The sequence below is a fragment of the Nicotiana tabacum genome, chromosome 15 (genome assembly GCF_000715075.1).
Source record: "Nicotiana tabacum cultivar K326 chromosome 15, ASM71507v2, whole genome shotgun sequence".
NCBI lineage: Eukaryota > Viridiplantae > Streptophyta > Magnoliopsida > Solanales > Solanaceae > Nicotiana > Nicotiana tabacum.
Genome location: NC_134094.1, coordinates 96,618,729 through 96,630,799, shown reverse-complemented (window position 1 = coordinate 96,630,799; position 12,071 = coordinate 96,618,729). Strand labels below are relative to the sequence as shown.

The following is a 12,071-nucleotide window of genomic DNA, read 5'->3' as shown; positions in this document are numbered from 1 at the left end:
CATTTCGAGGCCCGTTGGACCGATGCTTAGGGGCATCGGAAGCTAGCTACTTCATGAGGGAAATCCATGAAGGAGTATGTGGCAACCACTCGGGCGCAGATTCTTTGGTGCTGAAATTAGCCAGGGCAGGATATTATTGGCCCCGTATGGAACTAGATGCCAAGGACTTTGTAAGAAAGTGCGATAAGTTCCAACGCCACGCACCACTAGTACATCAACCAACAGAACCACTACATTCAATTCTGTCTTCGTGGCCATTCATGAAATGGGGGATGGACATCGTCAGACCGCTACTACCTGCTCCGGGAAAGGTAAGATTTTTTTTAGTTTTGACTGACTATTTTTCCAAATGGGTAGAAGCAGGTCCTTACCAAAAGATCAGAGAACGCAAAGTGGTCAACTTCATATGGGAAAGTATAATATGCAGGTTCGGAATACCAAAGGAGATTGCATGCGACAACGGGCCACAATTTATCGGTGCAAAAGTTACAAAGTTCCTTGAAAATCTGAAGATAAAAAGAATTACTTCTTCACCTTACCATTCTAGAGCAAACGGACAAGCAGAGTCAACAAACAAAATAATTGTGCAAAATCTAAAGAAAAGGCTAGAAGCAGCGGAATGCCGCTGGCCCGAAGAGTTACCAGGGGTAATATGGGCCTACCGAACAACGGATTTTGTCATTAGTGGTAAGCCAAGCCATCAGGACGGTTACTTTAACTAACAATGAAGAAGAATATGGAGCTTTGATTGCAGGGCTCAAATTGGCCCGGGAGCTCGACTCCGAAGCCATCAACATCAAATGTGACTCGCAGCTAGTGGTAAATCAGGTATGCAGAATTTTTGACACGAAAGATGAGCGAATGCAACAATACGTGGTAAAGGTTCAGGCCTTATTGTCACGATTCCGGGAGTGGTCAATAACCCATATCCCGAGGGAAGAAAATGCTGAAGCAGATACGTTAGCAAATCTGGGCTCATCGACAGAAATTTGGGGCCGGAATCGGGGGCGATAGTTCAACTGATGAACTCAACCTTAGACATGAATGGTTACTATGAGGTGAATTCGACCAATCTAGTCTGGGACTGGAGAAATGAGATAATCGATTATCTTGAACACGGGAAACTGCACTGCACACCAAAGCCACACGATACAGCTTCGAGAAAGGCCAATTATACAGTAAATCATTTCAAGGCCCGTTGGCCTGATGCTTAGGGGCATCGGAAGCCAGCTACATCATGATGGAAATTCACAAAGGAGTTGTGGCAACCACTCGGGCACAGATTCTTTGGTGCTGAAATTAGTCAGGGCAGGATATTATTGGACCCGTATGGAACTAGATGCCAAGGACTTAGTACGAAAGTGCGATAAGTGCTAACGCCACACACCACTAGTACATCAACCAACAGAACCACTACATTTAATTCTGTCCCCATGGCCATTCATGAAATGGGGGATGGACATCATCGGACCACTACCACCTACTCCGGGAAAGGTAAGATTTCTTTTAGTTTTGACTGATTATTTTTCTAAATGGGTAGAAGCAGTTCCTTACCAAAAGATCGGAGAACACGAAGTGGTCGACTTCCTGTGGGAAAATACAATATGCAGGTTCAGAATACCGAAGGAGATTGCATGCGACAATGGACCGTAGTTTATCGGCACAAAAGTTACAAAGTTCCTTGAAAATCTGAAGATAAAAAGGATTACTTCTTCACTTTACCATCCGAGCGCAAACGGACAAGCGGAGTCGACAAACAAAACAATTGCGCAAAATCTAAAGAAAAGGCTAGAAGCAGCGAAAGGCCGCTGGCCCGAAGAGTTACTAGGGGTATTATGGGCCTACCGAACAACGGCCAAATCAAACACATGAGAAACCCCCTTTTCCCTTGTGTACGGCGCATAAGCTTTGATACTGGTGGAAGTAAGGGAGCCCACTTTAAGTTATTCCAAGGAAAACGAAGAATCAAACAATGAGTCAATGCTAATCAACTTAGAATTGATCGAGGAACATAGAGACCTGACACATATAAGAATGGCAGCTCAAAAGTAGAGGATGAAGCGGTATTACAATCAAAGAGCCAACCTTTGTTACTTCAAAATAGGAGACTTGGTCTTGAGGAAGGTGACTCAAAACACCCGAGAACTCAATGCTGGCAAGTTAGACTCTACATGGGAAGGCCCTTACCGGGTTTCAGCTATCACCGGTAAAGGGTCATATGAGTTGGAAAACCACAATGGAGATACGTTGCCCAACAACTGGAACGTGGCTCATCTCAAAAAATATTACTGCTGACAAACAACAGTCAGACGAAAAGCAAGGTTTTTAACGAGGCAACGACCACAAGCATACTACAAAAAAAAAGCAGCAATAAGACCTTTGATGACAAGGCAAACAAACAAGTCTCCACTCGGGGACGATAACGTAATCTTTGCTTCGGTAGCAATTTAACTTCCCGGTGGTAATTTGCTATCGAACAAAGGTTACACGATCGTTCACGAGCACAAACTACTTGAGGATTGTTAGGTATTCTTTCACTCGACAGCATAAATTCCTAAGGGGAAAGCAAAATATGTTACCGAGCGAAGGGTTACGTAGCAATTCATCAGTGAAACCTTCGAAGATACAAGACTTCTAGAGTTCCAACTCGCATTCTTCGCATTAGAACACTGAGGGGGATAATGATATGATTACAAGGCAACACTGAATGCCACGTCAATCGGGAACAAAAATTCAGCAAGGCAACACTGAATCCCACATCAACCGGGAACGAAAATCCTGCAAGGCAACACTGAATGCCACGTCAATCGGGAATGAAAATCCGGCAAGGCAACACTGAATGTCGTGCATCATCATGACCGGGGACTGCACAACCAGCCCCGAAGAAATAAGTTATATAAGATAGCCACAAGTCATTGCAACTTCTTTTCTACATAGCGAAATACCTATGTAAACTATGAAAACGGAAGGAATGAAATGAAATCCTTTTGCTTTTATCTTGTTTCTTGTCTGCAAGATGAGCTAATTTTGTCATTTGAAAGTTAAACAAGTACTTCAAATGCTAGTGCCGTAATGAATAAGAGACGTCCTCTTCAAGAGCACCGTAAACATAAGTGGACCCTCTCCTATAAAAACCCTCATGTTAAAGGGTTAGTTCCAGAAGAATATATCCCCGGAACCAAAAATGCTATCGGAAAAAAATACACCCGAAGCCACATATGAAAAAGACATAGAAACCAAACTTGAGTAAACACTTATAAAAACCCTCATGTAAAAGGGATAATTCTCGGAGACAGAAGTGCATCGAAGAAAAAGCACCCAAGACCACATGCAGAAAAGAAGGAAGACATGCACAAGGGTTAAAAAACTTGCACAGATATCCAAGCAAGGTAAGACTCAGCCAAATAGTTGAGCAACAATACGTCTTTATTTACAAGGATGTACCAAAAGGAAATACAAAACAGGGAAAGAAAAGTTAAGCTACATCATCACTGGAATCAGGAGGAAGAGAGGTATCCATATCCCCGGGAGCAGTAGCCGGTACAACCGATGGCTCAACATCTTCCCCAGCTTGATCTTTGACATCAACGCCTTCTTATTCCTCTTCAGTGTCCGAAATCTCAGAACTAGAATTAGAAGAACCTGGAGAATCAGACCGCGCTGGGAGTCCTTTCTTTACAGCCAACTCAAGCTCGCGTGCCTTAGCAATTTTAGCATCAATATCAAAAATGCCAGATTTGGCTCCTTCCAAGGTCTTCCTCCTCATTCTGTACATGGATTAAGTTATTTCAATGAGGGAAGCCTCTCGACACCTGAGTTCTTCTTTGAGTTGAGTGATCTCGGCAGAAAGATTATCCCGGGCAGACCTAGCACATCAGAGACTGACATCGAGATCATAGACAGTTGAACTATAGAGCCTGTTGTGCTCGATAGTTTTCTTATACTTCTCCTCTAACCAGGCGTATCTCGCCTCTGCAGCAGTAAGCTCTTCGGCCTTAGAATTCAAGGCTGCTTCTAAGTTAGTTACCCTTTTAGCAACAGTAGCCTCTCGGTCACTGGCAGCAAGAATGGCATCCTGGACCTCAGCCCACTTAGCTTTGACTTCATCAAAACTAGTCCTCAATGGCCCAATTTCCTGGCTAAGGATCTCTACTTCCTGCTCACTTTGCTGCAAGCGGGCTTCCAAAACAACGACCTCAATGGCCCTGCTTTCCAGTTCCGAGAGGCGAAGAACTGTCTGATACCGTTCAGAAAAAAGTTCCTCATTCTTACGGATTAACCTCTGTAGGCCCTCAAAAGCAAGAAAATTGGCCTGCAAGATAAGAAGAGGTAAAACTTAAAATGCACTCATTCAGAAGCTGAGAAATAGAAGAGAAAGACAGAAACATACCGTTGCGGCATTATGCATGGCATTGTTCAACAAACACTCTCCTGAGAGTGTCTAAATCTTCTCCCAATCCTTCTCTGATGCCAAGGGCTTCAAGTAATTTGCAAGCTCTACCTGCCGGGAAAGAAGGTTACACCCGGTAGAGACCAAGAGGGTAATATTCCTCCTCCTCTGAGGATATTCAGAAGGGGCAGCATAATTTTTCCCCAAATTCTCATGAACAGGAGAATGGGGAAGAGGAACGCTTTCAACACGATTGGGCATGGCCATTGGAGATGATGTTATTGGGGGAAGCGTGGATGAAGATGAAAAAGATGTAGCAGCTGCTGGTGGCAAAAAAAGTGGTGATAAAGCTGGTGAAGAAGAAGAACGTGAAGCAGCTGCACCGAAGGCAGCACTGATTGTTGGGTGCTCACCAACCGAGGACGGCAAGGACCCGGTACTCTGCCTTAGTGTACCGGGCATAACGATTGGGGCCCGAGAATAGGAGTTGGAATTTTTCACCAAATCAAACTCTCCCCAAAGTGCCGAGACATCATCCTCGGTGGGTGTGACTGCATCAATAGGTTGAGCATCCTGTTGAGAGGATAAGGATTGTTGTCTTCTATGAAGAGAAGCTTTATTATCACTAGCTTCTTTATCGTCAATCACTACGGTATCTATGACCGGCCCGGAGGGAGGACCGGCCAATGTCGCCACTTGGGATGATTCGGGGGCATCAACCTTTGCCCTCTTATTCTTCTCCCCGGCCACAAAGGAACGCCTTCTTTTTGGTTGCTTGTTCTCTGACTGGGGACTCCGTGAAGAAATATTTATGCCCGGAGTAGACCCGGAGGCATCCGTTCGAGCAAGTGCCTCCTGGAGCAGCTGCGCTGCATCGACAGGGTCATCCAAAACATTCTCTTCAGGGATCTCGACTGAGCCCTGGGGTAGACCTAATTCGACAAATAAGCCAGGAGATTCAGCCAAATTCCACATATACAAAAACTAAAGAAAAACAAATTATAGTTACCATGATTTTTGGACTTTCACCCGTATTTGATGGACAGTTCTTTCCCCAAGCAAATTTCGGGTATGGTAACTTTCAAGATTTTTTGAACCCACCGGTCCAAGCCTTCTACTACCAGTGGGACCCATCGGGTCGATGTAACATACAAAAGTTGAAAGATCAATACAGGCGTAAAAAATCATTTAGGAGGGAAGAACGTATTGAAAGAAACTTACGGGAACGGTTCCAGGCAACCGGAAAGGATGAGACCGTTATGGGAATAATGTTACCAGAGGCAACTGCAACGACTCGTTCCATCCACCCTCAGTCGTTGTAGTTATCCATGCTGGATATCAAAGCATGATGACCACACTTGTAGAGATTTATCATTCTCCCGCGGAAGATTTTGGGGGAGTACAAATTCACCATATGAGCCAATGATAGCTCTTCTTTGGTTTCCAGCACAAGCGCCGGAGGCAGGCTCCGTCCTCCACACAGAAGGACTTACCTATGCCAAACACACTTGATAACGGAGACAAAATTCTGCTATCACAGTATCAAGTTCTCCGTCCAAAGAAAACACATCCAAAGTAAAAAGGTACGTGTAAAAATATGTGAAACCCTCTCTAGGAAGGGTCACTCGCTCCGATAGATCGGGAGCGATGATGTCCAAGTTTTGGCAGCAACAGTCTTCCTTCACAGTAGGGATACTGGAAGCACGAATGGAAGATGGGTACCTGCTAACCGCCCATATGCGGGGGTTATCAGTGGAAAATTTCTCCTCCAAGTACTAGCTCTTTTAGGGATTATGGAACTTACTATTGGAGGAATGGAATCCTTGTTCTTAATCTTGCTCTTTGAAGAACCAGCGCGTTTAGATGAAGAAGCCATTGGAGAAGGGAAAGAAAAAGTTCTGTGTCGGGAGAAAGTTAGAGAAAAGATGCAAAACAGGAATGTAGTTTGGAGGCTCGATCGACTGGTGAGACCCAAAGGAAAAGGGAGTTGATATGTATAGGCAAAATTTTGGGCAGCTAAAATACTTGGCTCCAATTACCCCGATAACTGGCAAAAGGCGCGCTAAATCATAGGAGAACGCGTGTTCCAGGCATTAAATGCGGAGAGACAAGCGTCTAATCAACCGTCAGTAACCTTCAAAAGGAATTATAGTAATTATCGCTGAAAGAAGATTCTCACCAACATCCCGATAACACAAAGTTATGTTACTGGAAAGCAGGGAGGACTATCTATATTGGGTAAAATACGTTACGGTACTTGGCCACCCAAAAAGGGGGACACGTGGAGTCAAAACCGGAAGGACGAAAAATCGGGTACTACTATCTCGTGTGTCACCGAGAAAGGCAAATCCATAAAGGCACTAAGCATGTTGCGCCTGGTAACATTTAATGAAGAATATTCCACAACATTAAAAAGTAAAGGCTCATTATAGGAATTCAGGCATTTATGTTTACCGTTAGGCTTCCATTATCTCATTTCAATAATTGTGGGCCCGACCATTACGCCCACTGGGCTATAAATAATAAGCTCAACTATCATTGTAAGACACGGTTTTTCTGGATTACATTGAATAGATTCTTGATAGCATTTTGATACTTTTTTTCTCTCTCGCTTGTTGGTCTTATCAGCATTGTGCCCGGAAACCTTATTCCCGGGCTCTTAAAATCTATCGTTTCATCTACGTTTTGAGCTAAATATTTTGCATCCAAATCGATTAATTCATTGTCTTTTGGGATCAAATTGATTCATCTGTGTAGAAACTACGAACAAATTCAACTGTACCATTTTTCGGGTAAACAAATAGTAGCAAAAATAACAAAAAGGGATATGAAAACTGCAAGTGAGAGAGTTGAAAAGAAAACTTCTCATAATTTTTTCTTAACGTAGCCGTCTAACACGTTTAAGGAAAAAGACCTCAATAACCAGCCAAGCTAGACAGCAAAATCCTCGTTTTTATACCTTTATCTGTCTGACCAAATCTAGGCGGCAATTTGGATTGCTGTTATTTCCTTAATTACTATTCGTGGTTCAACAGTAATGTATATACACTGTCAATAAGAATTTTTACGCTATCAGATTATCCTAATGGGCTTATTTACAGACTTACAAATCCTACACTATAAGGAGATTTACTTGTAAATATCATTGGGATGACTTAATAGCGTAAAGAATTCTTTTTATCGATAATGTATATAATTTAAAATTGTTTATATATGTACGTCCAATTTCTTCCAAATTTTGAAAATGTACGGCCAATTGGCAATAAAATATGTTTGTTGCTGTATTCTAGTTTTTGGAGTATCAAGACTTCTGAGAAGATAGATTCATATCATATGTTTGTTTAATCTACCGGCCCGAATTTAAAGCAGATGCAAAGAATAATAAAACTTTGCTTGACTTTGTATTATATAGATATACCAGATTGTGACCTTCCTTCTGAAGATTGAAATACAATAGCAGCTAGCTAGTTCAACTAACAAGTGGTTACATTTGCAGAAAGCGAAAATGTTAGAACAATCTAATATCTTTTGAATAAAAGTAGCGACAAGTGAAGTGTTACGAGTTTGAGGAAAGAAGTACGTAGGTAAGGCTTTGTAGCTTCACTATGGATAGAAGCATTCACGTTGACAATTTGCATGACAAATCTTATGCTCAACCATCTTTTGATGGAACTATGGATATGAATAAGAATGTCAAGAAGGTATTTAACCTAGCTAACTTGATATTTTGTTATATGTTGCCATTAATTATTTATATTTTGTATTCTAAAAACATGGTGAAATTGCAGGTAACAAAAACTTTGGTAACCAATGGGTGCGTGGATTATAAAGGGAATATTGCGGATAAACGAACCACTGGAGGATGGAAAGCTTCACCATTCATTATAGGTCTCTTTTCTCATTTTTTTTCTTCTTTTAATGATCAAATAAATAAAGAACTTAGTTAATCCATGTCGATTAACTATTAAGGGAGCCTTGGTGTAACTGGTAAAGTTATTGTCATGTGACCAAGAGGTCACGGGTTCAAGCCGTGGAAACACCCACTTGTAGAAATGTAAGGTAAGACTGCGTATAATAGACCCTTGTGGTCCGGCCCTTTCCAGACCCCGTGCGTACCGGGAGCTGCAGTTAATCTATGTAGATCCTTTGCTAACTCTTTTTTCTTTTTCCTTTTTTGTATTGAGGCAGTCAACGAGGTGGCAGAGAGGTTGGCATTCTTTGCCGTAGCTGTAAGTATGGTGGCATATTTGGTGTTTGAGATGCATCAATCACTTCCAGATGCTGCAACTCATGTCAATGATTGGATTGGAGCTGCCTATGTTTTGACTCTACTTGGAGCTTTCCTTGCTGATGCTTACTTCGGTCGCTTCTTAACCATCATCATTTTCTCTTGTATCTACTTCGTGGTAAGAAATGATCACTCCTTTTCTTTTATTGCCAGTTGAATTTTCCAGTATTCTTAGGACAATACAAAGGTGAACCTTAAAATTTTACAGCCCATTATTGCTCATGTGTATCTGGCCGGTGATTAACTATCAGTTAAATAAACCGGATCTTTATACAAACATCCAGCTGGATTTATTGTTTACTTTTTCCGTGGCGGATGCAATTTATTCTCTTTTGAATTAAAATCTTGAATCCGTCTCTAATCAGGGAATGATATTGTTAACACTATCGGCATCAATCGACAGCTTAAGACCACCTCAATGCATAGCGAGGCCATGCATTCCAGCAACAAAAGGCCAAACAGCTTTTCTATATGGAGCACTCTATCTCATAGCACTTGGAACAGGGGGCATCAAACCCTGTGTCTCAACATTTGGAGCTGATCAATTTGATGAATCTGACAAAAAAGAATCCCAAAAAAAATATGCATTCTTTAATTGGTTCTTCTTTGCTATTAATATGGGTGCACTCTTGGGAATAACTCTTTTGGTTTATGTACAACAAGAAAAAGGTTGGACTTGGGGTTTTGTTGTTCCTACAGCAGCTATGTTTGTATCTATTGTTATCTTAGTTGCTGGCTTTACTAATTATCGTTATCAGAAACCTATGGGAAGTGCTTTCACTAGATTTGTTCAGGTTATTGTGGTTTCTATTAGAAATCATTTCAGAGGTGTGGTGGTGGCAAGTGAAAGTGAACTCTATGAGATGAAGACCAAAGAATCTGATATTTTTGGTGCTCGAAAGCTTCCTCATACTAAGCAATACAGGTCAATGTTAATTTCTTTTTGAGTTTAATTTTACATATTAAATTTTTTTTACATTATAAGGTCACATTTAAAAACCAATACATGTAACCGTCCTTAATTTGTGGAATTAATAACCAGGAAAATTAGACAGTTACATCTTCTGCCCCGATTTATGTGATGTTGTTTGACTAAGCATGTGGTTGAAACATAAAAAAAAGATTTTTGAAACTTATGTTCTCAAATAAATTATGAAAATTTGTATGTCATTAAATCATCTCATTAAAGGTAAAATAAAAATTTTAAAGTTGAATTTATCTTTACAAAATATAGAAATATGTCATACTTTATGGAACAGGAAAAAAAGAACATTGCATAAATTGGGGCGGACGGAGAATACTAATTTAACATGGTAAAAATACATTGATAACAAGATTGATAGTATAAAAAAATTTATAAGATGAGTGTAGTTAACCCATGATAATAAGTTATACCTTTGTTTTGATTAGGTTTGCATTAAAGTATATACGGCTTAAGTTATATATATTGATCGTATAAAGTTTTTTGTTTTTTAATATGGTGAGTGTAGTTTAACATATTATAATAATTTAATTACCTTCTTTTATTAGGTAATTACCATTAAAGCATATCATAGAAATTAACACGTAAATTAAGTACCAATTAATGATGGCGTTTCTCACTATATTCATGTTGGACATTGCAGATTTTTGGATAAAGCAGCAGTAGTAACAGACCCTGAGATCATCATCAACAACAAATGGAAGTTATGCACAGTGACACAAGTTGAAGAGTTCAAATCCTTTATCAGAATCCTTCCAATTTGGGCATCTACAATAGCTCTTTCCATTTCATTTGCTCAACTCTCGACTTTTTTCCTCACTCAAGCCAACATCATGGACAGAAAAATCACCCCCCATTTCACTATCCCCGCCGGCTCCGTCCCCGTCTTCACGGCCGTCAACGGACTCCTTCTCGTACCAGTATACGAGAAATTCATCGTCCCTCACCTCCGTTCCAAAACCGGACACGAACGTGGCATCACGTCGTTACAACGTATAGGGGTCGGTTTATTCGTGTCCATTTTTGCCCTAATGTCCGCTGCATTGGTTGAGAGAATGAGACGTCAGAGCTCAAACCCAACAAGTTTGAGCATATTTTGGTTGTTTCCTCAATTCTTTCTCGTAGGTACAGCTGAGGTTTTCTCATACGTAGGACAATTGGAGTTTTTCTACGATGAAGCAACCGATGGTACGAGAAGTATAAGCAGTGCATTATTTTTAAGTGAGATAGGAATTGGGAGTTGGTTAAGTTCTGCCATAGTGAAAATTGTGGAAAGTGCCACGGGTGGTGTAGAGAAAGGGTGGCTTAGGAATAATCTTAACAAAAGCAAACTTGATTATTTTTATTGGATATTAACAGGGATAAATGCAGTGAATTTCTTGGTATATTTAGTGATTGCATGGAGATACAAAGGAAGAAATGGTGAAAGAGGAACAATTAGAGATGAGTCAATGGTGTTTGAACTGGATGGTCGATTTAAAAAGAAGAATGATACTGATGAATTTCGGGGTATGGCCTCTTGAATAAGGTTTACAAGGGAAAAAAGTTCAATACCTATTTGCTCTTCCTTTTTTTTTCCTTTTTTTTTTCTTCTTATTTCTGAATATTCACTGGTGTATTTATGATCAAGCGTTGGAGCTTGTTCTATTGGTTTACTTCTAAATGCTATAGAGACGAGCATTTTTCAAATTGTCACACTTTATATACCGTTTATGTGATGAGATCCGGATTCCGAGTAAGAGGGTCAAAGTCAAACTATTTAATTGGTGTGAATTTAAATATAAAATCTTTAAGCTTTTTAGAATAAAATTTATATATTTGAACATTACATAAAAAATATTATAACTCGTAATAAGAATTAACAATTCAAAATATTTATGTAAAAAAACTCGCGGTCAAAGAAAACTTCTATGACCCTTCAAATAGTAACCGCATCACATCAAGTCAGACAAATGGAGTAATTTTTTTTTCTATCTTCTACGACATAACTAGTTTCATATAAGTGGAAGGAGTATCAGCTTGCAGATATATATTTTGCTGTTTCTAATGTATCTTAGTCTTTGAGAAGTCTTTCTAAGATATAAGTGGGGGCGAGAACCTTGAAGTCTCAGGTTCACATCCCAGCGGAGGCAAATATTAGGTGATTTCTTCTCATCTATCCAAGCCTTGGTGAATAGAGTTACCTGATACTTGTTGCTGGTGAGAGGTGACAGGTATCTCGTGGAATTAGTCGAGGTACGCGCACACTGGCCCGGACACCATGGTTATAAAAAAAATGCGTATAAGTGGACCATGAAAAAGATGGATTTGATATAAAATAACTTTTGGGCCACGTAAAAAAGGAAAAGCAAAAAAAAAAGGGGGGGGGGGGGGGGGGCTCGCTAGACGACCCTCTCCTTTCCTAATTCTAA

The 12,071-nt window shown here is 40.4% G+C and overlaps 1 protein-coding gene across 1 annotated transcript; it reads left to right on the top strand.

The window, feature by feature from the left end:
* Positions 1-7,834: 7,834 nt before the first annotated feature.
* LOC107799724 (protein NRT1/ PTR FAMILY 8.2-like) lies at positions 7,835-11,380 on the top strand. Its single transcript, XM_016622863.2, has 5 exons — positions 7,835-8,091; positions 8,179-8,278; positions 8,579-8,796; positions 9,044-9,603; positions 10,304-11,380. The coding sequence occupies exons 1-5, from the start codon at positions 7,996-7,998 to the stop codon at positions 11,181-11,183; spliced, it is 1,854 nt and encodes a 617-aa protein (XP_016478349.1). The 5' UTR covers positions 7,835-7,995; the 3' UTR covers positions 11,184-11,380.
* Positions 11,381-12,071: the final 691 nt, after the last annotated feature.